This window comes from Quercus suber, unplaced genomic scaffold, assembly GCF_002906115.3.
Source record: "Quercus suber isolate HL8 unplaced genomic scaffold, Cork oak 2.0 scaffold_467, whole genome shotgun sequence".
NCBI classification, from domain to species: domain Eukaryota; kingdom Viridiplantae; phylum Streptophyta; class Magnoliopsida; order Fagales; family Fagaceae; genus Quercus; species Quercus suber.
In genome coordinates, this window is record NW_027069918.1 from 26,094 (window position 1) to 53,587 (window position 27,494).

Below are 27,494 nucleotides of genomic sequence, written 5' to 3' on the forward strand. Positions count from 1 at the left end.
TTAAAGATCGAGTCGGAATTTAAACAGCCACCACTCATCAATCCACTTACTCTTTTAAAAGTGAAAACTACAGAATACAAAACAATCTACAAACCTTTTACTTAAAAAAAAAAGTTAAACGAACTCCCTGCGCCACATTTTTATAAGGGATCAAATATCCACTCTGATCAGGTTTTGTTTTGTTTTATCTTTATTTTTATTTTTATTTTTTTTGTTTGTTTTTTATTTTATTTTTTTCTTGATAAGCACTCTGATCAGTTTTATTGAAGAATATATGTCATCTCGTAATAGAATTACTGAATTAGTCACGGTGTAGATGTGCAAATGCAAGTACGTCAAAAAGTATTATGGCCTTTTTGGTATCAGGATTCAAACAATGATATTTATTATTTTAGTATTTAAACGCTAACACTGTGTTTAGTTGGGGGAAATTTAAGGAGGAAGAAAACCATAAGAAGGAAAATAGAGTGAAAAACAGTGTTTTTCATTATTTGGCAAAAGAGAAAAAATAGAGAGGAAAGAATACTCGGGAGAAAATTTTTTCTCCCGGGCCCACAAATTTTTTCCTCCCAAATCGGGAGGAAATGCCGGAAGAGAAAAAGTGTCTCACACCAAGGAGGAAGAAAACCATAAGAAGGAAAATAGAGTGAAAAACAGTGTTTTTCATTATTTGGCAAAAGAGAAAAAATAGAGAGGAAAGAATACTCGGGAGAAAATTTTTTCTCCCGGACCCACAAATTTTTTCCTCCCAAATCGGGAGGAAAAGCCGGAAGAGAAAAAGTGTCTCACACCACTTTTACCATAATGCCCTCATTCATGTCCTTCTCACCTACCCTACCTGATAACTTTTGCCCACAAATCATTATCACTTTTTTGCTTTTGCTCATCTTATTACCTTCACAGCACAAAGCACACCAACGTTTCCAGGTTCTCTTCTCTCTCTCGCGCTCTCTCTCTCTCTCTCTCTTTTTTTTTTTAACGTGATCTTTTTTCTTTTTCTTTTTTCAACGTGATCTATTATTGTTTCTTTTTTTTTTTTCAACGTGGTTAGCAAATGTAGTGTAAATTGGCTAACGACTTTTTTGCCGGTTACAAAATCCTTTGCCCAATTAAATTTATATGTGCACTATTGTAATTTTTACATTATAATAATAAAAATATAAATATAAATTTATATATATGATGTGGTAAATTTTATATTATTTAATTAGCATAAATAAATCTATTTCTTATATATTATGTAACAATGGTATAATAATCAATTTATATAAATTACATTTTTCATCATTCCCTTTTTCTCTCCAACTAAACAAAAGAGTTCGCCACCCTCCCACTTTTCCACCCCTCCAACCAAACACACAAGAGGGAAAACTAAATATTTTCCATCCTCTTACTTTTCCACTCCTCCAACCAAATTAACCCTAAAAGTTTGGAGGCCTAAAAAAAAAATAGGGTAAACTACATATTTGGTTCCTAACCTTTACACCATATTTCAATTTAGTCCATAACCTTTCAATTGTGTCAATTTGGTCCTTAACATTTCAATGTCGTGTCAATTTAGTCTCTGATGTTATATCTTAGATGAAAATTGCTAACATGACAAACGGCCAAAATAAAATTTAAGTTTATTGTCTCATCAACGCAAACTAATTTTTTGTTTTGACCATTAGACACGTCATAAATTTCATCCAAAAGATAACAGTAGGAACTAAATTGACACGATACTAAAAGGTTAGGGACCGAATTGACACAATTGAAAGATTATGGATCAAATTGAAATATAGTGTATAAAATAGGGACCAGTTACGTAATTTTCCCAAAAAAAATACATATTTGGTAGATGTGTTTATTTTGAAGTGTTTGAATTACCCTTCTTAAACTAACAAAGTTGAGTGGCAATGCAAAAGTAAGGCTCCATTCGTAAAGCTATAGCCAAAATTTTTGCTTCTTTGCTACAGTGCATAGCTATCTTTGGCTGTACACTGTAGTTCAAATGTTAAAAAAAAAAAAAAAAAACTTTTTTTTTTATTCCTGCCTTTACACAACTTTAATTATTTTACTGATTTCTTTTATTTCTTTTTTTATCTTTATTGTAGTGAATATATTATTTTATTATGTTAAAAGCTAAAATAAAACCATTGATGTTGAATGTTTTGTAAAATGAGAAGGTAAAATAGATAAAATAGTTTTTTTGTAGTGTCAGAGTTAAAATTATAGCTCCATCAATGTGGATTCTCTAAGAGCATTAATATTGGTGAAGGCAAATTGCTAAAATGCTAAATTTACCAACCAAATAACAAAATGTTCCTGCATCAGTGGAGGGAAAGCCAAATTTTTTGGCTATTGAACTACAGTGCACAACTATCTTTGCGTGTGCACTATAGCTCAGATGTTAAAAAAAAATTTATTAAAAGATATATTATTTTATTGTGTTAGTGGTGATGGTTTTGTTTTTATGGATAATTCCTTTGTATGGTTGAAAAGCTTGGCATAGACAAGAGCAAAATCTTTGACTTGGGTAACCTATTATACAAGAATTATGGAACAACAATGGCTGGTCTTAGGGTATGGTTTTGATTCTTTTTCTCTTTTTTTATTTTGTTGGGAACCTTTGACCTTTCGTGGCTTTTCTTTTTCAATTTTTTTGTTTGGTGAAATGAAAAGTGATTAATTATGTCTTGTGCGATTCTCTTTTGCAGGCAATTGGCTATGACTTTGACTATGATGAATACCATGTGTGGGGGGAAAAAGGCCCAATCTAACATAGTGGGCCTAGAGTCCCATGTGAGGATTACTATGCGTCCGAAGAGAAGGAGATGGTAAGGGCAAGACCCATCTGGAAGAAGGATCCCCAGAAAGAAGGATGGTTGCCGTCCGAGGAGATTTTATTCTTCGGACGCGAATAGTATTGATTGATCAAACGTGTGGAAGGTCTGAATGATTTTCCTAGCAACCCCAACGATCAAGATAAGTTCTGGGTATATCTGGAGAAGATAAGAATGAGAAAATATCTAAAGGAAAAGCTGCTACCACTGCATTTAAGGCACTGTAGCAACTTCTCTGGCTGCATTTATGTGGAGAAGACCTCTGAATAGTGTAACCTCATCTACTGCCACTCACAAAGAGCCAGAAGAAATACTTGATATGACATATACTCAAGTAGAGTCACAGATGAGGAACAAGTGGACGATGGGGATAATGGAGAAGGAGGTTATATAAAAGAAAGAAACTCCTGAGAAAAGGGGATGGAAAAAAAACAAGGGAGAAGAAAATAAAAAAGCTTTATTGTAACCCTGAGATCTGTATTCACCAAATAATCAATAATATGCCTCTTCGGACACCAATTCTTTGCGTGTAAATTCATGTTGGTTTATGCTTGGGGGTTGTGATTAATTGTTGTCGATTCTATAATCAACCTAACTCTTTTACCAATTCTCTACAAATTCATTGTTTTGGGCTTGGGCCACAAATCCTAACCCCACACCATGGGTAGGAATTTTTTTACTCCTTTTTGTATCCTGTACGCCTCTTGTTGTATTGTTATTGAACTTTTATTGACCTTTCATTTTCATGTCTTACAGTTTTGTTCATGGGAGATTACCCTATGAGAGTTTAAAACCTGATCCAGTTATGAGAAGTCTTTTGCTGAGCCTGCCTTACCGGAAACTTGTAAGTAATTTATTACCAAATGGTATCATAGTGCCTAGTAAAGGCCAGAGGTGTGACTTTCTTCTTAAAATATTTCCATTATTTTCTTGAGAGATCATTTCAGTTTTTCCTCGGAAGGCCAAATTATTTTTTCCCAGATTTTTTACTACAGCAATAATTCTTAACAACACCTTTTTCCAATGATCTTTCTCTTTGTTAACTTGTTTTTGGAAATTTTTATCAATTGTTTTATTTTTCAATAATCTCATTTCTAAATCAATCCAAGCATTCATGTTAGTAACATGCTCTTTCTCAAAAAAAAAAAAAAAAATGTTAGTAACATGCTCTTTGCTTGTTTCATGATTTTTAATCTTATTGCTAATATTTCTCCAATCATTAATTACTTCATTAGTAAGTTGATTTGTATCACTATCATGTATCGTTGAATTTAAACCAAAAAAATAATAGTAATATCTTACGAGTAGATTTATATATTCTCACGGAAGGTTTTTTTTTATTAGAATTACAGAAAGTATTTGATATCAAATAATATTGGTATCAAAACTTAATAAATGCTACTAACAAATGAAAGCCATGTAACATGTTAATAGATAGTTATTTTTATATAAGTCTCTTATTTATTAAATTTTGATACAAATAATGTGATATTATTTGATAAAAAAATATCATTTTGTTTTATCAAAAAAAAAAATTTGTGGATGATAATTTATAACTATCATAGTCACAGCAGCACTTTGGAGCCTTGGAGGCCTCGATCACACCTGTCAGCTGCACCACGTCATCGCGTTCGTTGTCCGCAGTAACGACTTTCTCAGAAATTGAGAGCAAAATCAATTGAATTTTTAGATTCACTAAACTTAATAAATGCTATTAACAAATGAAAGACCGTTGGTTAACAGGTAGTTATTTTCAGGTGTCTCTCCTTTATTAAATTTTGATATAAATAATATGGTATTATTTGATAAAAAAAAAATATATATATATATATATATATTTTTAATGGATGATAATGAATAACTAAATTTTTAGTTTCACTAAACTTAATAAATGCTATTAACAAATAAAGGACTGTTGGTTAACAAGTAGTTATTTTCAGGTGTCTTTCCTTTATTAAATTTTGATACAAATAATATAGTATCATTTGATAAAAACTTTTTTTTTTTAATGGATGATAATGGATAACTATCATAGTCACAGCAGCACTTTGGAGCCTTGGAGGCCTCGATTACACCTGCCAGCTGCACCCCATCATCGCATTCGTTGTATGCAATAACGACTCTCAGAAACTGAGAGCAAAATCAATTGAATTTTTAGTTTCACTAAACTTAATAAATGCTACTAACAAAATGTAAGATTTTTACAGCGTTAGCAGATAGTTATTTTGATATAAGTCTTTTGTTTATTGAATTTTGATATAAATAATGTAATATTATTTTATAAAATTTATTTTTTTTATTATTATTATTATTTTGTTTTTTTATGGATGATAATGGATAACTATCATAGTCACAGCAGCACTTTGGAGCCTTGGAGGCCTCGATCACACCTGTCAGCTGCACCTTGTCATCGCGTTCGTTGTCCGCAATAACGACTTTCTCAGAAACTGAGAGCAAAATCAATTGAATTTTTAGTTTCACTTTAAGCCACGAATACATATATCTTCACCTTTCTTCCTCTCTCAATTTTTACCTGGAGAATTTTGAAGAACAGTATATGTACTACACAATAAATTCTTTAGGTACTTTTTTCATTACATTTCATAAAATTACTTTTAATTAATTATTTCAAACCATTACTATTGTGAATAAAAAGCCTTGATGGTGACAAAGATCTTATCACGAAATGAAACACCGGTGGCGGTGTGTGGCCTAGACTTGGTTTGGATACGAATGAAAAGCAGACGCCTTTTGCGTCTGCATTTCCTCTTTTTTTTTTTGATAGGATTTATTTGTTGTTTGTTTGCCGTGAATGTTGACTTTCGTATATATGAATAATGTTCTTGTGCACTGTTTACGATTGGTCTCTTCTTTCCTATCAAAAAATAAAAAATAAAAGCCTTGTCTTCTTTCTAGTTGATGTTAAAGTGAAACTCAACCTCAGCCTCAGTCCACCACACCAACCCTACTTCTTTCTCTGTACCCAAACCAAATGAAATAAAAATGTCTTCAACATCTCCATGTTCTTCTTCTTCTTCTTCTTCTTCTCAAAGGTACCGCTTAGGCTACGCTCTTACTCCCCAAAAAGTTCGTAGCTTCATCCAAAACTCGAGTTTGAACTCAGTCAAGGGGAAATATGGTTACATCCCTGATAATTTCAACTCACTTGAACAGGTTTTCTTTCCTTTCTTTCATTTGTCTACCTGTGCTTTTTTTTTTTTTTTTTAGTTTTTGCTATTTTCATTTGAAGCGAAGAAAATAGTCAGTTACTTATAAACTTTTCAAAAAAATAGTTCCACAATACCCAAATCTCGAAATGCCAAACTTTTAATTTTCGTCCCAAATAAGTAAAATAAATAAACTATCTTACCAAACACATTTTTTATTCAAAGAGTATTTTCTGTTAAGAGATTTGCTTTTGTTTTGTTATGAAAAAGGGAATTTTTTGGAAAGACCATTGCCCTCAAATATGGGTTAGATGAGTAAATTTTGAGATTTTGGGACAGAATGCTAAATTTTAGTAACCATGGATGACTGGTATGCAGAACTTGGAGTCACAAGAAGAATCTGACACATTCTTCTGCTTATTTTGCTCATGGATGAATATCCGTGGGATCTTTTCCACTCCAGCATCAACGAGTCCTTTTACCCCAGCCTTGGACTCATCAAAAGCCTTCAAACTTCAATTCACTTCTCCGATCATAGTTGGATTCCATTTTTGCCAGTAATTCTGCTGAGCTTGTGAAAATAAGATTTTTGTTTTTTCGATGAGGGATATAAGTCAAGACGTGAGAAATCAACGTTCTTCTATTAACTGGATAGATAAAACTGCCCAGTTAGGCGTTGTCGTTAATTAACAAGTATTTTTACCAAAACAAAATAATTGATCCCAATGTACCATTGACTTCCGCTGAAACGGCTTTTGTCTTTTCTTTTGTCCTGTTTCACACTTTCACTGCCATTAGTGCCATCGACATTCGACAATAGACAAAATAAATTTCATAAATTTTATTAATTACATATGGATCGAGGTGGTAGATTAGTGCAACATTATATATATATATATATATATATATAATTTGAAAGCTCACTAGTAGAAATATTAGAATAAGTTTAGACCCCCAAATTTTAAATTATGACTAGATTACTTTTAACATGAAGTTGAATTTTTGAATGGGCTCTCTTTTCTAATAGGTTACTGCAGCATTGAGAAAGGCAGGTCTAGAATCAACCAATCTTATAGTTGGAATTGATTTCACTGCAAGCAATGAATTGAAAGGTTTGTGGCAGTAAGGATGGCACGCTATACAGTTTCATTCATTATTGTACATGGAGCAGAAATTGATATCCCCTAGTCAATATTCGTCTATTCGCATTATTAGACTTGACATGAGATAGTCATTAGTGTTTTCTCATTAGAGTTTTCTCAACCTTAAGGTCGTGCATTATTAGACTTGACACTAGATAGTCATTAGTGTTTTCTCATTATTGTACATTCATTAGTGTTTTCTCAACCTTAAGGTCATGCATTATTAGACTTGACACTAGATAGTTTTGGTGAAGGCATTACAGTGAAGGTCATTGCATCTTTAGCAGGCCCTCTGTAACACATAATCTGCTGTTTCCCCCCCCCTGTACTTTGTTAACATGTGATTTCTACTCCTACTTATGATGCCACTGCCTATCCAGTCTGGTTATGATGCAATGATCGCATGGTCAAGAATCTAAGTGGAGGCAATGCAACAGTTTTGTCTTTTTAATATCATTTATTTGTCAAAATGGTTTGCATTTGATTTGTATATCTGGGAAGCCAATGCATTGGTTTTGTTATTGAAGGCAAATTCTCATTCAATAAGCAGAGCTTGCATACAATTGGAGATGAACTTAATCCATATCAGATGGCCATCTCTATCATTGGGAAGACCTTATCCCCTTTCTGCAAATGCAACTTAATTCCTTGTTATGGTTTTGGTGACGGTATGTCTAGTGCCCTAAAGAATATCTGGACAAGTTTTTCTCATTTTTTCATATAATCACTGGATTTATTTTCTGTTATAGCAAGTACTGAAGATTATGGCGTGTTTACCTTTCACAATGATCATTCACCTTGCAATGGTTTTGATGGAGTCCTTTCATGCTACCAAAAAATAGTTGCAAAATTGCAACTTAGAGGTTGGTTTTATATTCCTTTATTTGAAAGCTGATATTTTCATTATTGGCAATTGCTTTCCATTATCAAAACCATGGACTTTTCTGGTTTCACATCATTCTATAATATTTTGCTTTATCTCAAAAAAGTCATGGCTTCATCAATTTGTGTAATTGTGTTTAAGGGCCAACTTCTTATGCTCCAGTAATTGAGGCTGCAATTGACGTTGTGGAGGAAAGTGGTGGCAAGCACCATGTACTGCTGCTCATAGCTGATGGCCAGGTTGAATTGAAAGTCATCTCTCAAACTGACACATTGTTGCATGCATGCAGCTTAATTTTCTTATTTTGAGCAATGTTCTATTGTGAAGGTTACAAGGAGCGTCGATACAAGAGATACGGAACTAAGTCACACAGAAGAAAAAACAATCGATTTAATTGTCAAAGCAAGGTGACCTTGCAGATTGATTATTTAAAATTTCTCCTTAGGCTTCTGAGAAGTCCCCCCCCCCCCCCCCAAGACTTTTGAGCTACTTTGCCGTCCTTTTTGTGTGTTATTCTTTAAAAAGCTAGAAAAGTAGGCATTCTTCTGTCCAATAATAAGAAAATTATACTGGAGATTGGAGTCGTTGACTAGTGCATTATGTGTTGTTGCTGTAGCGAGACAATGGATCATTTATTGTTACATTGTGGAAAGGTGTATCGACTGTGGTGTTTTGTCTTTAGGATTTTTGGGATTTCATGGGTCCCCTCATGTATGTTGCAAGATTTTCTTTTTAGTTGGTGGAATTGGTTGGGGAAGCATGCATCTTACATTTGGAACCTAGTTCTGCTGTATTTGATGTGGTGTATTTGGAGGGAACGCAATCAGCGGACATTTGAGGATTTGGATAGATCCGAGAACCAACTGCTTGCTCTCTTTTCTGGTTCCCTTTATGATTGGGCTAAGGCTTGGGGACTCACATCTAATGACTCTATTCCTCTATTCCTTAGATTTCTCACTCTTTGTATTTAGTGCCTCTATATGTTTTTGCTTTCTCATCTTTCTTGTGCTTCTGTTCTGCTGATGCACCTTTGCATCTAGCAGTTTTTTTTAATATACTTTTTCTTACCTATCAAAAAAAAAAAAAAATCACTGGAAGATGAATTCAAAGCCATAATTTATATTAATTCTTGTATTTGATATGTTGAGTGCTGGTTATGTGAGTTGTTGTGGTTTGTAGTGAGCAATGTAGTGGATACCTTGGTCCTATTATAGAATGTTTTTGTTAGTTATACAATCTGTTCTGGTTACTATACAGGTTTAGTTGGGGCAGTGTGATTCCTTAAAGATTAATGACAACCATTGGCAATTTTTCTCAAAACTTTTCTTTGGAATGGTGCTAATGTAATAAAGGGAGCTGTAAAAATCACTTAGGCTTTTGCAATCCTAGGGATGGTGGGCTACGGCTGAGAAGACTTGCTGACTTGAAATATGCTGTGTCATAAATCATCTTTGGACAAAGTGTATGTACAGTAAGCCTTGTTTTGTCCAAATGGGGTCCATCAAAATTTGCTGTGACTCAGGTGTTAGGAAATTGGATGCAATTTCCAGTCAGTTCTACTTCACTCTACTCTCCTAATTTAGTTATTCATTATCATCCATTAAAAATATATATATATATATATATATTTTTTTTTTATCAAATAATACCATATTATTTATATCAAAATTTAATAAAGGAGAGACACCTGAAAATAACTACCTGTTAACCAACGGTCTTTCATTTGTTAATAGCATTTATTAAGTTTAGTGAATCTAAAAATTCAATTGATTTTGCTCTCAATTTCTGAGAAAGTCGTTACTGCGGACAACGAACGCGATGACGTGGTGCAGCTGACAGGTGTGATCGAGGCCTCCAAGGCTCCAAAGTGCTGCTGTGACTATGATAGTTATAAATTATCATCCACAAATTTTTTTTTTTGATAAAACAAAATGATATTTTTTTATCAAATAATATCACATTATTTGTATCAAAATTTAATAAATAAGAGACTTATATAAAAATAACTATCTATTAACATGTTACATGGCTTTCATTTGTTAGTAGCATTTATTAAGTTTTGATACCAATATTATTTGATATCAAATACTTTCTGTAATTCTAATAAAAAAAAACCTTCCGTGAGAATATATAAATCTACTCGTAAGATATTACTATTATTTTTTTGGTTTAAATTCAACGATACATGATAGTGATACAAATCAACTTACTAATGAAGTAATTAATGATTGGAGAAATATTAGCAATAAGATTAAAAATCATGAAACAAGCAAAGAGCATGTTACTAACATTTTTTTTTTTTTTTTTGAGAAAGAGCATGTTACTAACATGAATGCTTGGATTGATTTAGAAATGAGATTATTGAAAAATAAAACAATTGATAAAAATTTCCAAAAACAAGTTAACAAAGAGAAAGATCATTGGAAAAAGGTGTTGTTAAGAATTATTGCTGTAGTAAAAAATCTGGGAAAAAATAATTTGGCCTTCCGAGGAAAAACTGAAATGATCTCTCAAGAAAATAATGGAAATATTTTAAGAAGAAAGTCACACCTCTGGCCTTTACTAGGCACTATGATACCATTTGGTAATAAATTACTTACAAGTTTCCGGTAAGGCAGGCTCAGCAAAAGACTTCTCATAACTGGATCAGGTTTTAAACTCTCATAGGGTAATCTCCCATGAACAAAACTGTAAGACATGAAAATGAAAGGTCAATAAAAGTTCAATAACAATACAACAAGAGGCGTACAGGATACAAAAAGGAGTAAAAAAATTCCTACCCATGGTGTGGGGTTAGGATTTGTGGCCCAAGCCCAAAACAATGAATTTGTAGAGAATTGGTAAAAGAGTTAGGTTGATTATAGAATCGACAACAATTAATCACAACCCCCAAGCATAAACCAACATGAATTTACACGCAAAGAATTGGTGTCCGAAGAGGCATATTATTGATTATTTGGTGAATACAGATCTCAGGGTTACAATAAAGCTTTTTTATTTTCTTCTCCCTTGTTTTTTTTCCATCCCCTTTTCTCAGGAGTTTCTTTCTTTTATATAACCTCCTTCTCCATTATCCCCATCGTCCACTTGTTCCTCATCTGTGACTCTACTTGAGTATATGTCATATCAAGTATTTCTTCTGGCTCTTTGTGAGTGGCAGTAGATGAGGTTACACTATTCAGAGGTCTTCTCCACATAAATGCAGCCAGAGAAGTTGCTACAGTGCCTTAAATGCAGTGGTAGCAGCTTTTCCTTTAGATATTTTCTCATTCTTATCTTCTCCAGATATACCCAGAACTTATCTTGATCGTTGGGGTTGCTAGGAAAATCATTCAGACCTTCCACACGTTTGATCAATCAATACTATTCGCGTCCGAAGAATAAAATCTCCTCGGACGGCAACCATCCTTCTTTCTGGGGATCCTTCTTCCAGATGGGTCTTGCCCTTACCATCTCCTTCTCTTCGGACGCATAGTAATCCTCACATGGGACTCTAGGCCCACTATGTTAGATTGGGCCTTTTTCCCCCCACACATGGTATTCATCATAGTCAAAGTCATAGCCAATTGCCTGCAAAAGAGAATCGCACAAGACATAATTAATCACTTTTCATTTCACCAAACAAAAAAATTGAAAAAGAAAAGCCACGAAAGGTCAAAGGTTCCCAACAAAATAAAAAAAGAGAAAAAGAATCAAAACCATACCCTAAGACCAGCCATTGTTGTTCCATAATTCTTGTATAATAGGTTACCCAAGTCAAAGATTTTGCTCTTGTCTATGCCAAGCTTTTCAACCATACAAAGGAATTATCCATAAAAACAAAACCATCACCACTAACACAATAAAATAATATATCTTTTAATAAATTTTTTTTTAACATCTGAGCTATAGTGCACACGCAAAGATAGTTGTGCACTGTAGTTCAATAGCCAAAAAATTTGGCTTTCCCTCCACTGATGCAGGAACATTTTGTTATTTGGTTGGTAAATTTAGCATTTTAGCAATTTGCCTTCACCAATATTAATGCTCTTAGAGAATCCACATTGATGGAGCTATAATTTTAACTCTGACACTACAAAAAAACTATTTTATCTATTTTACCTTCTCATTTTACAAAACATTCAACATCAATGGTTTTATTTTAGCTTTTAACATAATAAAATAATATATTCACTACAATAAAGATAAAAAAAGAAATAAAAGAAATCAGTAAAATAATTAAAGTTGTGTAAAGGCAGGAATAAAAAAAAAAGTTTTTTTTTTTTTTTTTTAACATTTGAACTACAGTGTACAGCCAAAGATAGCTATGCACTGTAGCAAAGAAGCAAAAATTTTGGCTATAGCTTTACGAATGGAGCCTTACTTTTGCATTGCCACTCAACTTTGTTAGTTTAAGAAGGGTAATTCAAACACTTCAAAATAAACACATCTACCAAATATGTATTTTTTTTGGGAAAATTACGTAACTGGTCCCTATTTTATACACTATATTTCAATTTGATCCATAATCTTTCAATTGTGTCAATTCGGTCCCTAACCTTTTAGTATCGTGTCAATTTAGTTCCTACTGTTATCTTTTGGATGAAATTTATGACGTGTCTAATGGTCAAAACAAAAAATTAGTTTGCGTTGATGAGACAATAAACTTAAATTTTATTTTGGCCGTTTGTCATGTTAGCAATTTTCATCTAAGATATAACATCAGAGACTAAATTGACACGACATTGAAATGTTAAGGACCAAATTGACACAATTGAAAGGTTATGGACTAAATTGAAATATGGTGTAAAGGTTAGGAACCAAATATGTAGTTTACCCTATTTTTTTTTTAGGCCTCCAAACTTTTAGGGTTAATTTGGTTGGAGGAGTGGAAAAGTAAGAGGATGGAAAATATTTAGTTTTCCCTCTTGTGTGTTTGGTTGGAGGGGTGGAAAAGTGGGAGGGTGGCGAACTCTTTTGTTTAGTTGGAGAGAAAAAGGGAATGATGAAAAATGTAATTTATATAAATTGATTATTATACCATTGTTACATAATATATAAGAAATAGATTTATTTATGCTAATTAAATAATATAAAATTTACCACATCATATATATAAATTTATATTTATATTTTTATTATTATAATGTAAAAATTACAATAGTGCACATATAAATTTAATTGGGCAAAGGATTTTGTAACCGGCAAAAAAGTCGTTAGCCAATTTACACTACATTTGCTAACCACGTTGAAAAAAAAAAAAAGAAACAATAATAGATCACGTTGAAAAAAGAAAAAGAAAAAAGATCACGTTAAAAAAAAAAAGAGAGAGAGAGAGAGAGAGCGCGAGAGAGAGAAGAGAACCTGGAAACGTTGGTGTGCTTTGTGCTGTGAAGGTAATAAGATGAGCAAAAGCAAAAAAGTGATAATGATTTGTGGGCAAAAGTTATCAGGTAGGGTAGGTGAGAAGGACATGAATGAGGGCATTATGGTAAAAGTGGTGTGAGACACTTTTTCTCTTCCGGCTTTTCCTCCCGATTTGGGAGGAAAAAATTTGTGGGTCCGGGAGAAAAAATTTTCTCCCGAGTATTCTTTCCTCTCTATTTTTTCTCTTTTGCCAAATAATGAAAAACACTGTTTTTCACTCTATTTTCCTTCTTATGGTTTTCTTCCTCCTTAAATTTCCCCCAACTAAACACAGTGTTAGCGTTTAAATACTAAAATAATAAATATCATTGTTTGAATCCTGATACCAAAAAGGCCATAATACTTTTTGACGTACTTGCATTTGCACATCTACACCGTGACTAATTCAGTAATTCTATTACGAGATGACATATATTCTTCAATAAAACTGATCAGAGTGCTTATCAAGAAAAAAATAAAATAAAAAACAAACAAAAAAAATAAAAATAAAAATAAAGATAAAACAAAACAAAACCTGATCAGAGTGGATATTTGATCCCTTATAAAAATGTGGCGCAGGGAGTTCGTTTAACTTTTTTTTTTAAGTAAAAGGTTTGTAGATTGTTTTGTATTCTGTAGTTTTCACTTTTAAAAGAGTAAGTGGATTGATGAGTGGTGGCTGTTTAAATTCCGACTCGATCTTTAATTCCTTGCCAACTTTTATGTCTATAGGTATATTTAACACGTCAACTAGATAGTTTCTTTTTTTTAGAAAACATCAACTAGATAGTTGGATGTGTAGCAAGAATCTTTTTTGTTTTATTAGTTACGAATAGCCTGTTGTAATGATGTTTTATAGTTCACGACAAACATATTGGGTTATGAAATTCATCATGAACCGCATGTGCTCTGATTTTATTTTAGGCTAAACCTTAAAATGAAAAATGTTAACGAATACTTTTAAAATAAAATAATGGTTAATAATCTATTTAAAAATAGTTTTTATAAAAGAAAAAAAATAATTAATGTTGTGATAATTTTTTTTTTTTTTATAAAAGTGGTATCAAAATTTTCTTAAAATAGATTATTAACTATTACCTCAAGAGTAGCTTTCTTTTCTTGGTCTGCTTCCTTAGGAAAGATCCTAACAACAGATAACCTTCGTAAAAGAAGAGTGATAGTGCTTGACTGGTGTTATATGTGTAAGAGGTGTGGGGAGTCGGTGGATCATCTTCTTCTTCATTGCTCCATAGCTTGGGAGTTGTGGTCCTTGGTTTTCTGTTTGTTTGGTATTCAATGGGTTATGCCTCGCACTGTTATTGAGTTGTTTGAGGCTTGGCAAGGAAAGTTTGCGCGTCATCGTCACATTGATGTTTGGAGATTAGTGCCTCATTGCTTGATTTGGTGCATTTGACGTGAAAGGAATGCTAGAAGCTTTGAGGGGTGTGAACGAGCTTTGCTGGAGATTAAGTCTTTTTTCTTACACACTCTCTTTGAATGGAGTGTGGTTTTTTCTCATTTTTCTTGTTCTTCTTTTTCTTTTTTTCTTGACCGTTGTTCTTTTGTTTTCTGATTTGTGCCTCCATAGTACATTCCCAATGTACTCGGTTTGGCAATCTTTTTATTATTAATAATATTCTTACGTTATTTATCAAAAAAAAAAAAAAGGAAATTAACTACTTTTAATGAAGCCTTATTAGGGAAGTGGCTATGGCGGTTCGGGATTGAGGAGATAAGGCTTTGGAGAAGGGCTGTAGCTCTAAAGTTTGGGGAGGAATGGGGGGGATGGTCTTCCAAGCTAGGTAGAGGGGTACATGGGTGTGACATGTGGAGAAGTATCCGCACAGGTTGGGAGGACTTTAGCAAAAATATTCGCTTTGAGGTGGGGGTGGGTGATAGAGTTAAGCTTTGGACAGATCATTGGTGTGTGGATTTTCCACTTCAATTGACTTTCCCGAGTGTGTATGGGATTGCATCCAATAAAGAGGCATCGGTGGCCCCTTCTCTTGAACGGTTGGGGATAGAGGAACGGAGAAGCAGGGATGTTCATTTTACTCAGAGACCTAATAATTGGGAAATGGGTGGGGTGGATGAATTTCTCCGTACTTTAGACTCAAATCTACCTCCCTCTGTGAATAGAGATCGTATGCGATGGAAGTTGACAAAGAATGGGGATTTTGATATTCGATCATTTTACAATAAGTTGAGAAGTCCATTGCCCATTATTTTTCCTTGGAAAGGTGTTTGGAAGGTTAAGGTTCCTTGGCGTGTTTCCTTCCTTATGTGGACGGCTGTATGGGATAGGATCCTTACAGGTGACAATTTGAGGGGTAGAAGGATGGATTTTGTTGATTGGTGTATCATGTGCCGGTGTAATGGGGAGACGGTGGATCATTTGTTAATTCACTGTAGTAAGGCTAATCGGTTGTGGAGTTTGGTGTTTAGATCTTTTGGGATCTCTTGGGTCTTGCTAAGATCGGTTGCGGGTACTCTTTTTGGTTGGTGGAATTGGCTTGGAAAGCATTCATCTAGCATTTGGAATTTAGCTCCTTTATACTTAATGTGGTGTCTTTGGAGGGAGCGAAACAAGAGGACATTTGAGAACATGGATAGTTTGGATGACCAGCTATTGGCTTCCTTTGGTGGCTCTCTATTTGACTGGTCTAGGGCTTGGGGACTCACCTCTAGTGATTCTCTCCCTAGTTTTCTTAGCTCTCTCCTGTGTCACTAGTATCTTTTCTTTTCTTTTTTCTTTTTTCTTTCTTCTCTTTCTTTTCCCTTTGTATTTTTCTTTCTGCCTTTTGTATTTTTGCATAAGGTGGTGTTCTTGAATATATATCATTATTACTTATCAAAAAAAAAAAGAAGGTTTGGTGTGTTTAGCCCCAAGTGGGAGCTCTATCCAAAGCAGTCCTCTTGTGTGAAGAATGGTCTGGTAGTGTTTCTGCAGTTGAAAGATACCTGTATGTTTGAGTTATTGAGTTTTTTTCCCCCCTTTTTGTATGAGTGTGCAACAGGTATTGGGTATATTGGGGCTTTGGGATTATGAGTTTGTGTGTGAGGTTTGTGAGTTTCTATGTGCTTCTAAGAGTTGTGTTTACGATTGTGTTTGTTAGAGTCTAGTTTGTGAGGTTTAAATGAGTAGTTGTAATCCAAATTGTTGATAGTGGATTTCAGTTGGCATTATCCGGATGTCGACTTAAAGTTAGCTGACCCACAATCAATATTTTCAACTGTTAGTGTGAACATGCTTTTGCAAGCCCCAAATCCCAACAGATTAGTAGAGTTTTCTTTGTTTCAACAAACACAAGCAAGCAGGGATATCAATTGACCCAATTTCCAACATTCAGCCAAAATTTTCTGATGGTTCTAATCAAACAGTCAAACCGAGCTAATGTAGGTAGGACAAATGGAGTAACACCAAATCAGGTCTGGCAATTCCTGGACAAGTTGGATATGAAAAATTAGGGTTAGGGTTGGGTGGGAAAAGGCTGAAAATAGTAAGCATATAGGATTTCTAATGATGAAAAGGAATAGTATAATTTGGTGATGAAATAAAAGGGAAAACCAAGATCTAGGTTTCGCTATTCTAAGGCTGTAAACAGTAACAATGAACAATAATTGGGCTGTTTGTGAGTTATTTGGGACTATTTGATGGATGGGTGGTTTAGGATTCTGAAGTTTAGAATTTTAAGCTCTAAAGGTGACAAATTGTGTGGTTGCAAGGTTTCAGGTTGCTGGGAAAAAAAAAAGGAGAGAGAATAAATAAACTTCAACCTAGGATTTCCTTGACATCAAACCTTGAAGAAGGTTGGATCACACAAACCTCAAAAAACCTTCATAGCTTTAGAAACTCTAGAAAACTTATTCTTTTTGCCCCCCTAATAAAAAGTAATACATCCAAATAAATAGCCTTGTCCAGAAACTAGAAGACTGCATAATTGCCTTCACACAGCTTGTGTCACAAGCATCCTACACAAGTTATATCTTCTATTCAAAATTGTTTACATAAAGCTTTAAACATAATCATGATTTGCAACAGCTACCCTATGTTGAAAATCAAACAACAAAAAGTAATCAATTTTTAACCCCAAAAAAAAAAAAATTTGATGAAAGCCAAATACATTATAGATTCACCAAATATAAAAACCTTTTGAACAAGGTCATTTGTCTGACAACTAATTTGAGCAGTGAACTAAAGAACAGCACTAAAAATTCAAAAGCTGTTGAGATGTCACATACCTCGCGGCATTCCTGATGGACCAGGTACCCTAAGATCCATGCATTTAGACCTAAAAGCCTCAGCCAAGATCTTATTCATTAGAACTTTGTTACGATTTGCATCCAGTTCCTTCTTTTTAAGCAGAAATTCAGATTCCACCTCCTGAATTTTCATGTCATACTTCAGACGAATTTGGGCAGAAAGCTCCTCAATCTCCTTCTCACAATCAGACTTGAGCTGCAACTTCTGCTCCAAGGAAAAACAAAGGCAGTTAGATAATAAAAAGTGTAATGATAACTAAACAAGCAACTAAATAAATTGGAAACTGACTGCATCTTTATGGGAGTTCTCGGCTTGGTCCGTTTCTTTACGTATTCTTTCAAACTCATATTGAAGTGGGTCAGGATACAAAAGCAAAGACATGCTGGATGCCACAGGGGCTGCATTTGGAATAGGAGGATTACTAATTTCTGTAGTGGGCATCATCCTGGTGTCTGATAAATGTGTTCCCAAGCCAACCATAGGTGCATCAATGGGCAAATGTGATGCATAAGATGTTGAAGGTTGCGAAACAGCTTGACTTGAAAGCTCAACAGGATTCTCAACTGCTTGTGTAGGAGTCTGAGCAAGTTGGTTGGATGTAGGGGCTCCAGAGCTTAGCCGAGGTTCGATTCCACCAGTTGAAGGTAAATCAACATTATTGCCAGTGTGTGAATCTGCAGGTGATAACAGCTGTATTTGCGTCAAAGGCTCTGTTGTGGCTGCTTCATGATTCAATCGATTGGAAGGCACAGCTTCATCTCGATTAGATACTGAAGATTCAACTTGTTGCGAAGTATTCTGCATCTCATTAGCTGGTGCATCTCTAACTGGAAATTGGGCAGAGGTGGAGATTGGTGTGCATTCATCTTGGAGTGCCTGGAAACAGATTCATCAATAAGAATTGGATAGCTAAGGACAATCTCTATTTTTAATTTTTCAACAGATATTATTGATGCAGAAAATGGACCAAAAACATGGGCAAGATGATATCACAATAAGAGTCAAACAGAGTGCTGCAACACACCTCTAAATATATTCAGAAACAATCCTCTGGAATTTCCAACACAGAATACATAGTCCACTACTAAGGAAATCACAATATTACATTGGTTTGATATAATGCCATATGATACCAACAGTGTGATTATGATACATATTGACACTAAAATACACTACCTGTTCAAATGGCACAGGACTTCCTTGATCCAAGGTTGTCATGGGCTGCACTGAAGGTGAATTTACCAGAGAGAGCATCTGAGAATGAGAGTTTTGACTGATAGTATTATCCACTCCATCCTGCTGGTCAACTCTAATAAAATTATCTGAGGCCACAGCATATGCTCCATCATTGTGGTTGTTGGTGTTATCAAACTCCAACGCTTTACTGGCAGCACTTTCCAATTGAACTTCTCCATTAGGCATGCTTAATGAAGCTCTGTCAAGAATTTGTTCATCAGATGAAAGCGGAGTCACAGAAAGAAAATTCTCCAGACCATCATTGGAACTAACAGTCTCAGGAACTCCAAATGGAACCCCTTCAGTTGGTAGACTGGATCCATCAACAGAGACAACATTTTGCAGACCATCATTGGAATTGTGAGTTTCAGGAACTTTCAACAGAACCTCTGTGCCAGGCACACTTAATGTAGCCTCATCAGGAATCTGCTCAGTAGAAGACAAATTCAATGAGAGTACCTTCTCTGGAAACTCAGTTGAATTATCACGAATTCCCATTAAAACTTCTCCATGAGGCACACTTAATGTGTCTCTCCCTTCTTCAGATGAAGATGGGACCACTTTCTTGGTACCATCACTGGAACTGACAGTTTCAGGCACTTCCAGTAGAACCTCATCATCTGGCATACTAGAAGTGGCTCCATCACGATTACACTCTTTGGTACAAGGATTAATAGAGCCAACTTTCGCTTGAACATCACCTGAAGTGCCAGTTCCATTGCAATTCACAAATCCCATAACTGAGACACTCTCAGAACTGATGGTATTTGATTCATCATTCGCAGTACCAGGCCTATGCAGGGGAGCCAGTGTTTCAACAGCACTGCTGCATGCAACAGCTTTGTCAGGCACATTTTCTGGTAATTCAATAAATCCCAATCCATGGCCTGGTAAACTAGGTGCAGTTTCGCGAGGAATACACTCTTCTGATAGATTACCAGAAACAGGCGCAACATTCTTAGGACCAGCATGAACTGTAACTTGTTCAGTTGTCTGCAAGCACTTCACTCCACACTCAGGCCCATTTGAACATGTCTTGCCCATTAATTCAACTTGAGCCCAGGACTTTACATCTTCCACCCAGCGGGCCTCCCTCTCAGCCAACTTGTTTCTTGCAGCTTGATGCATATCCTCTAGAGTTTTTAGGCGTATTTCTAGCTGCTGTGCCAGTACTTCTAGTTTGTTTACATGTTCGTTATCCAATATCTTAAGCTTATCTGCTCTCAAAGAAATATTACTTTGCAAACAAGTACGGAATATAGTTGATTCCATTCTGTGCTTTTTCTCAAGAAGTGACTTTTCTTCCTCATAAGTTCGCTTAATCTCATTCTTTTCTTCCTCTTGCTTCTGACTAACTTTCATCAACTGCTTGTTACACTTCTTCTGAATTTCTTTGATACTTTTTGTGATATCTTTCAGTGCAAATCTAAATTCAGGCACTGATCCTAGCTGGGAAAGGACCTGTTTATCAGAGAATTCTTGATGCAGTGACAGAGCTTCAACCTCTCCATTCACCTTTTGTGGGCTAGATGTCATTGAACGTGAAAGCCTTGCATGTGAATGGTCATCTGTAACACCTTTACTTGACAATTCGCAAACATTTGGATAATCTGAAACTTTGAAAATCCCTGTACGGCATAAAAACATTTTCTTCAGGCACCGCAACAATGAGTAAACATAGTCCACCTCTTCTTTCTTGCAGTCAAAATTTAGATGCTGTTTCGCAAGTGCAAGCGACTCTTTGTGGTCAATTTTGTGCTTTAACAATGAAGCTGCAGTCCAACACTGAAATTTAAACAGTACAACAGTGGTCATTAGAAGCGCCAAAGTAGTATTATAAAAAGGGAAAATAAAAAATAATTGCATGCATGCAGGCAAAAGCCAAGTGGAATTGTAAAATATATAATGACATCTTTAAATATTGCTATTTTTGTTATCGAGATACACACACAGGCATGTATCACACCCAAGTAAAACCAAAGGGAACCCCCACATAATTAAAAAGTATCAACAGTGGGTTTTCTATGTCTAACCAGCCACATCATATTTTTAGATTGTGCTTTAGTTTTAGTTGAGTTCAACAATAAGCAGCAAGTGATGCAGCCATTTAAGATTAATTTGTTACTATTTCGCAAATTCATCTATTCATTCAATGTTGTCAATACATACCATCAAGTACAAATATCCCCTGAAACATAACGAATAAAATACTGGCCATTACCGATTGTACCAGTGATTTGTAAGGTGTTACAGCCAGTACAAGAAGAAAAAAAAAATAGTTATAAAATATGCTAGTCGGGCTAATATAGAGGGGTTATAAAATATGTGGATTTAGTTTCTATGCTTATAAAAATATAAGTAAATAAATACACACAAAATAGTGGTAACCCTGAAATGGTACAAGGATATTAACTGGTACCAAAATATTTCGTTCCCTCTAACCAAACTACTAGTATAGAGTCACTAAAGTATTGAGTCTATTGACAACTTAGGATTTATTTTACAGTGCCCATGTGTGAAGTACAATTGAAGTAAAGGTTGTGAGGTTTTAAAGGTCTAGTTATTTGTCCTACAGGGCTAAAACAGTTTTTGATTTGGATGTCATTTAAGCTATGGTTAATTTTGTATTTAGCAGAAAAACTGTACTTTCTACAATCCCTTCAAATTAAGAATATTTTGGTAATTTAGTTGAGTCTAGAATTTTAACTTTGCCTATGTCGGCATTTAGTGCTGTATATTTTGTTCACAGTCAATCCCTAAGAAACTTTGGGAGAGGGTGATTGAACATAGGTTGAGACACAAAAAAACAATGTTGGAGAATCAATTTGATTTTATGCCAAGGTGATCAACCATGGAATCTATTTTCTTCGTAAAAGCCTAATAGAAAAATACAGAGACCCACAAAGATCTTCGTATGGTATTTATTGACCTCGAGAAAGCATATGGAATCCCTAGTGAGGTTATGTGGTGGGTTTTGGAAAAGAAAGAAGTTCCTCTAAAGATATTAAGTTGATTTTAAGGATAAATATATAACGGAGTTGTAACTAGTCCATATCTCTTTGCATTAGTGATGGATGAGCTCACTGAATCGATTCAAGAGAAAGTCCCTTGATGTATGCTTTTTACAAATGATATAATTTTAGAGGATGAAACTAGATATGAAGTTAAGGGCAAGTTAGAAATTTGGCAGGCTGCTTTAGAATCTAGAGTCTTTCGGGACTAAAATGGAATACATAGAATGTAAGTTTAGTAAAGATAGAAATAAAGATGAAGAGCTGTAAGACTTAATGGCCAAGAGATACCAAAGAGCTAGAGCTTTTGATATCTTGGATCAATTATTCCTAAAGATGGAGAAATTGAAGAGGATGTGAATCATAGGATAAGAGCAAGGTGAATGAAGTGGAGAAATGCATAAGAAATATTATGTGATCGTAAAATATTTGTTAAGTTAAAGGGAAAAATATATAACAGTGCGAGGCTCAAGGGAGATTTCTTTGTGTGGACTGCAGCATGGAGGAGGATTCAAACAAATTATAACCTTAGAAAAGGGGTAACAAGTTAATGGATTGGTGCAGTAAGGATTAGGGAGCGGAGGTATCATCTTTTACTGCATTGTGAAATTATTCATGCACTGGGGCTAGGATTCAGTCTCTTTGGAGTAAGTAAATTGTGAGTTTACTGGTGCACTGGGGCTATGTTTCAGTCTCTTTGGAGTAAGTAAATTGCGTGATGCAGAGTAGAGTGACAGATTTACTAATAGGTTGGTGGAATTGGTTAGGTGAAAAGTTTCATTTTTTTGTTGAGAGAAGCTGGAGAGACAAATTGTTTCCCTTTCCTAGGGAACCACCAGCTCCCCACACTGAACCTCCTCCACTGCTGGCTGGCAGCAACCTTTGGAGCTCCATATTGGTAGTAGAGGTGATAGTCACCCAGGCGTTTAGCATATAGAGACTATAACATGGCATCATGTGAGGCACACGAAGATTTTTTATCGAAAACAAAGCGTTGAAGATCACAATGGAATAACGGGGTTAGTACTTCCAACTCCAAATTTACGAGAGAGGAAATGAATTCTTGAGGTCAGTTTTCCTAGGGAAGAGAAGTGCACAATGGCTGTCATCCATCCTGTAAGTTGGTTAGGACCAACAAGGCAAAGGGGTTTAAAAGAAGGGACAGGCTCCCCTCCAGTTCAAATTTCTCCCATTTTCTCCTGTTTTTATCCAGATGCAAGACACGTGTCAAAAAAAAATATCCAACAGCACAAAACAAGCCACCCAAAAAACTAAATTACTTCTCTCACATTGGAACCTTTCAGCAACCAACTTCTCTCTAGCAAAACCCATCAGACCACCAACAACTTCTAGTGGTAGACCCACAGCCAGAAATATGCCAAGTCCGTTGCTGTCTACTGCCAAAGATTACTTCGTAATTTTTAGGACAATCCCCATTGCCGAAAAACCTCAGATTTCTCAAGATTTGCTTCCTCAAATAATTTACTCCTTTTCTTTTCCCATTTCTTAAATTTTAATTGTGTTTTCTTCAACTTAAAAATCATTTCCTTGGGTTCAGGGTTCACTTGGTTTGCCTTTGTAATTCACATTGTCTTTACCTTCAATTGCTTTATTTTTGGGTTTGTAATAAATTAATACGAACGACTAGAAAGAGTATGGGATGAAATTAGGTTGTAGTTATGAAATTTATGGAAATTGAAAAAAAAGAAAAAACTAATGAATGAAAATGATAATGGCAAGAGACAAATTAATGGGTTTGTATGCTGGGTGTGTTTTAAGCGTTTGTCCACCGTAAAATTATTGAAACCCAGTTTATTTACGAAATGTTTGCAGTCTTGGCAGCGCTATGATGGTGTTGGTGTATGGCCATGGCGGTGGCGGCTCTGCTATGGGAAGTGGCCAGCAGTCCAGTGGGTTTGACAAGAGAGGTTGGTTGCTGAGAGAATAATAAATTGGGTTTTTTTTAGGTGGTTTGTTTTGTGCCTTTGGATATTTTTTCTGACACGTGTCTTGCATCCGGATAAAAACTGGAGGAAATAGGAGAAACTGGAACGGGAGGGGAGCCTGTCCCTTAAAAGAATATCAAGAGAGGGAGACAAAAGTGTTTATGATACAGACAAGGAAAAGGAGTCTAAAAGAATATCAAGAGAGGTAGACAAAAGTGTTGCTGATACAGCAACCGTCCAACTCTAGGGGTATGTTTTTGACAATTACAGAGTTCTGCAGTGGCAAATGGAAGGGTTTGATCATTATTCCGGGGGGACAGAATTGTAGTGGTTGGAAAGATTTTGGGCTGGAAGTAGAACCCTGGAACCTTGTGCAATCCCAAATCAGAGGGCTGAAACAAGGAAATCAGCAGTAACAAAAACTGTAGATAAATTATAGCAGCATCCAAGGCCGGCAATCTAAACAGCTGCACTGAAAGGGTTTGAACGGCGGAGCACTAAGGGCACTTTTAATATCCTGTAATAGATCCTATAATGGAATGGTTATTCATGTGAAGGTAGACGGCCCAAGATTTACCATCAGACCTAGGCCATCTATGTGCATACTTACAAGTAATCAGGTGACTTGTGCTGAGCTCGGGAAGGAGACAATATTCTCAAAGAAAGAAAGCTAGAGACAGAGAGAGAGGAAGGAGCTCTCTCGACCAAAGAAGAGCCTCAAAATTTGGCCCAATGCACAACTCCATGGGTGTTACTTGCTACGAGAAGGAGAAATTTAAGTGTGGAGCACCATCACCCTAATACAGTTGCTGCAAGGGTTACAGTGTAAGCTTTGGCTTAGCAGCGGTGGTTTCAAGGAAGTAATGGATCCAAAGAGCGCAGGCATCAAGTTGTAGGAGAGTAGTTGGAGCCACATGATGGATTCCTGGCTCAGCGGAGCCATGGTTTCAAGTCCAGATTCAAGGAGGGAAAGGGCATTACAATATTGGTAGAAGCACACTTAAAGCTAGGGGTAAATGGGGTTAACATGTGATGTAGGGGATAGTAATCATGTGATGTTTTGGCATGACAAGTTCAAAGTGTTATACCCAGAGAATTTTTTGGAAGAGTGGTCCATTTTTGAAAGAGTGGTGTCAGTCCATCGAGAGAATTTTTTTATTCAAGGTGTGTTAAACTGGATATTGCCTAAAAGAAAACATTGCTATTTCATTGTAAGCGGTAAGCATCCCAAACGAAAAGGGGGCCTAGATGATGAAGTGGCTACTAATATTTATAGGGACGGGACAAAATCAACAGGCTAATAATGACTACTGAACTGAAATAAATAAATAAATAAAATTCATAAATAATAACGACTTCTTATTTTATACAACTAACCATTCATCTAACCAATTTCTAATATTCATACACAAAAACGCCATTGCTTAGATTTCGTTCAGAAAATGACAGATACTTCCAAAAACAAACAGATGACAGAGCAGCAAGTATAATGGAAGGAAGATTTTTTTTTTTTTCCCAGAAAAAAGCAAATGAGGGAGACGTTTCTGACCAGAGATATCTGAAAAGCCTGCAATATTGTCTCTGGTTCTCCGTTGACATGATGATTAGTCATTACATATTCAAGAAACTTTTCAACCATGTCCTTGACATCCTCCTGATTAAGGGAATGTGTATGAATATCATTGTTGTAAACAAAATGGATAAGAATAATTGCCAAAGAAAAGAACAATAGCAGCTCAACAAGTGACACATAAAATTTTATCAGGAGAGGAATGAGATTCATACAGTGAGTTGTAGGATTTGGCATAGTTGTTTTATCTGTGGCTTCAAAAGAAGATGGAGAATCTTCTGTGCATCATGCAATTTTCTCCGTTCCTCAGACTCACTCATGTTACCTTCTGGTAATTCTGAAATACTATTAGCCAACCAAGATGAGGTAGGAGCATGATTTGCATGAAGGTTATCATTCACAAGAGCAGTTGACCCACGGGCAGATTGAGACAGAATATGCTCACCTACATAAGAGATGCTTTAGAAAGTTATATTTGGGAATAAATTAAGTCTACAATCCTTTCCAACAAATATTGAATCTTCTATCCACCAACAAAAGCCCTATCGAATAATGAATTATGTCCCCCCAAAAAGTTAAATCAGTCACATTTACCTTCCTTGTCCCCTGCATTTGTTCTTTCCTCTGGTCTACATTTAAGAAAGGGTGGATCAACATTACTGTTGACCACCTTCTTGCGTTTCTTTACAACTTCTTCACTGTCAACTTCTGATCTCCTTGGCAACTCATCAATATGTTGAACCCTTTTCCGATTCCTCTGAGATGAACCAACACGATATTTCCATGGAGGATTCTTTCCCTCCAACAATTTTGCCCAAAAAATGTGGGGTTGTGATTCATCTGATGGAGGAACTATAAGCTCCCCAGGCAATGGAGAACTCATGCTGTAAAATCCTCCTACTTGTTGAACTTTCAAAATTATAGACAAGTTACTTGTGTCAGTGGCTTCACCATTCTGAAGAAGTATGGACAAGAACTCCCGGACTATATCTTTCATCCGTGATTGTTCAGACACGGTACCTGCACTAGAGGCTGGAGTATTGCCACAATGGAACTTATCCAAATTATCAAATAAATGAGTTACCCCCAACATGAGCAGCATATGACTAGTACTCCGGGTAATGTTCTGTAAGCTTTCAAATATCTTTTTTTGCTTTGCAAGGATTAGAACATTTTCTTCCACAGTAAAAGATGAATATAAACGGAATATTTTTATCTGCTCAGGCTGTGAGTCAAGTGTTATCCTTTGCAGAGCTCTTAAATTATTCATAGGAGTCCAATCACTATCAAATATTAGTACAGTATCAACCGATGACAGTTTCACGCTTGGAAGACAGGCACGGTATTCTAATAAAAACACAAACCTCCCACACTCCTTGTTGTTGAACATATTCATAGCAGCTTCCTTCTTAGAACGTATAACACCCATTTCAACACGTTCATAAGATTCTGCACCAAATCTTTGACGCAGGAAGTCATCCAAAATATCTCCAATAGTATCTCTTCCAGAACCACCAATCGCCTGTCAATAAAAAAAAAATGTTTAGATAAGAACCGTTACAGTTGCAAACATATGCTGTGCATTTTCCAAAACATACACTGTACACAGAGATTAAGTCCCAGTTTCTTGGGTCTTGTTGGACATCTATGGATGGAAGTTAGACCTTCCAACATGCATGCTTTTTTAAATCCCTTGTATTTTGCATCTCTTTTGGGGAACTTTTAGGTATATAGCTAGTATATTCCATCATTCTCCTTTTTTATCATTGTATATTGATTTGTTATAAGTACTTTTACTTCTCAACCAAAAGAAAATCGTCAAATCAAATGCAGTAAAATGTAAAAGAATTAGAGAGTTGGCAATGGAGATCAATCCTTCCCTTGGAAGAGCATATGGAAATCAAAGGTTCTTTCTAGAGTTGCCTTATTTATTTGGACTGCAGCTTTGGATGAAATCTTGACGATTGACAATTAACGGAAAAAGATGACACTTCTAGATTGGTGTTAAATGTGTATATGTAAGGGGGAATCAGTTAGTCATCTCTTACTTCACTGAGAATGGTAT

At 35.5% G+C, this 27,494-nt stretch overlaps 2 protein-coding genes across 3 annotated transcripts; one reads left to right on the top strand and one right to left on the bottom strand.

The window, feature by feature from the left end:
• The first annotated feature begins 5,646 nt into the window (after positions 1 to 5,646).
• Positions 5,647 to 9,587, top strand: LOC112001939 (E3 ubiquitin-protein ligase RGLG4). Of its 2 annotated transcripts, none has more exons than XM_065762660.1 (7): positions 5,647 to 5,999; positions 7,020 to 7,104; positions 7,662 to 7,802; positions 7,884 to 7,997; positions 8,180 to 8,256; positions 8,345 to 8,424; positions 9,275 to 9,587. In XM_065762660.1, exons 1-7 carry the CDS (start codon positions 5,829 to 5,831, stop codon positions 9,300 to 9,302), a joined length of 696 nt encoding a protein of 231 aa, XP_065618732.1. In that variant the 5' UTR covers positions 5,647 to 5,828; the 3' UTR covers positions 9,303 to 9,587. The 2 variants fall into 2 exon arrangements, with proteins under 2 accessions (XP_065618732.1, XP_065618731.1); XM_065762659.1 differs by having other exon boundaries at positions 5,653 to 5,999; positions 8,159 to 8,256.
• Positions 9,588 to 16,250: 6,663 nt separating this feature from the next.
• Positions 16,251 to 26,968, bottom strand: LOC136062926 (helicase protein MOM1-like). Its single transcript, XM_065762661.1, has 6 exons — positions 26,024 to 26,968; positions 25,645 to 25,874; positions 25,409 to 25,513; positions 18,843 to 20,687; positions 17,955 to 18,542; positions 16,251 to 17,870 (listed from the first exon to the last, which is right to left on the bottom strand). Exons 1-6 carry the CDS (start codon positions 26,856 to 26,858, stop codon positions 17,637 to 17,639), a joined length of 3,837 nt encoding a protein of 1,278 aa, XP_065618733.1. The 5' UTR covers positions 26,859 to 26,968; the 3' UTR covers positions 16,251 to 17,636.
• Positions 26,969 to 27,494: the final 526 nt, after the last annotated feature.

Bases quoted from the DNA above. Each gene is read 5' to 3' on its own strand.
- LOC112001939 (XM_065762659.1), top strand. From the start codon at position 5,829: ATGTCTTCAACATCTCCATGTTCTTCTTCTTCTTCTTCTTCTTCTCAA. The intron at 7,105-7,661 runs GTTTGTGGCAGT...TTGTTATTGAAG, and splicing joins TGCAAGCAATGAATTGAAAG to GCAAATTCTCATTCAATAAG. The intron at 8,257-8,344 runs GTTGAATTGAAA...TCTATTGTGAAG, and splicing joins TGCTCATAGCTGATGGCCAG to GTTACAAGGAGCGTCGATAC.
- LOC136062926 (XM_065762661.1), bottom strand. From the start codon at position 26,858: ATGGGTGTTATACGTTCTAAGAAGGAAGCTGCTATGAATATGTTCAAC. The intron at 25,875-26,023 runs GTAAATGTGACT...TCTCTTATGTAG, and splicing joins AAATGCAGGGGACAAGGAAG to GTGAGCATATTCTGTCTCAA. The intron at 17,871-17,954 runs GTCAGTTTCCAA...TCCTTGGAGCAG, and splicing joins AGAACTCCCATAAAGATGCA to AAGTTGCAGCTCAAGTCTGA.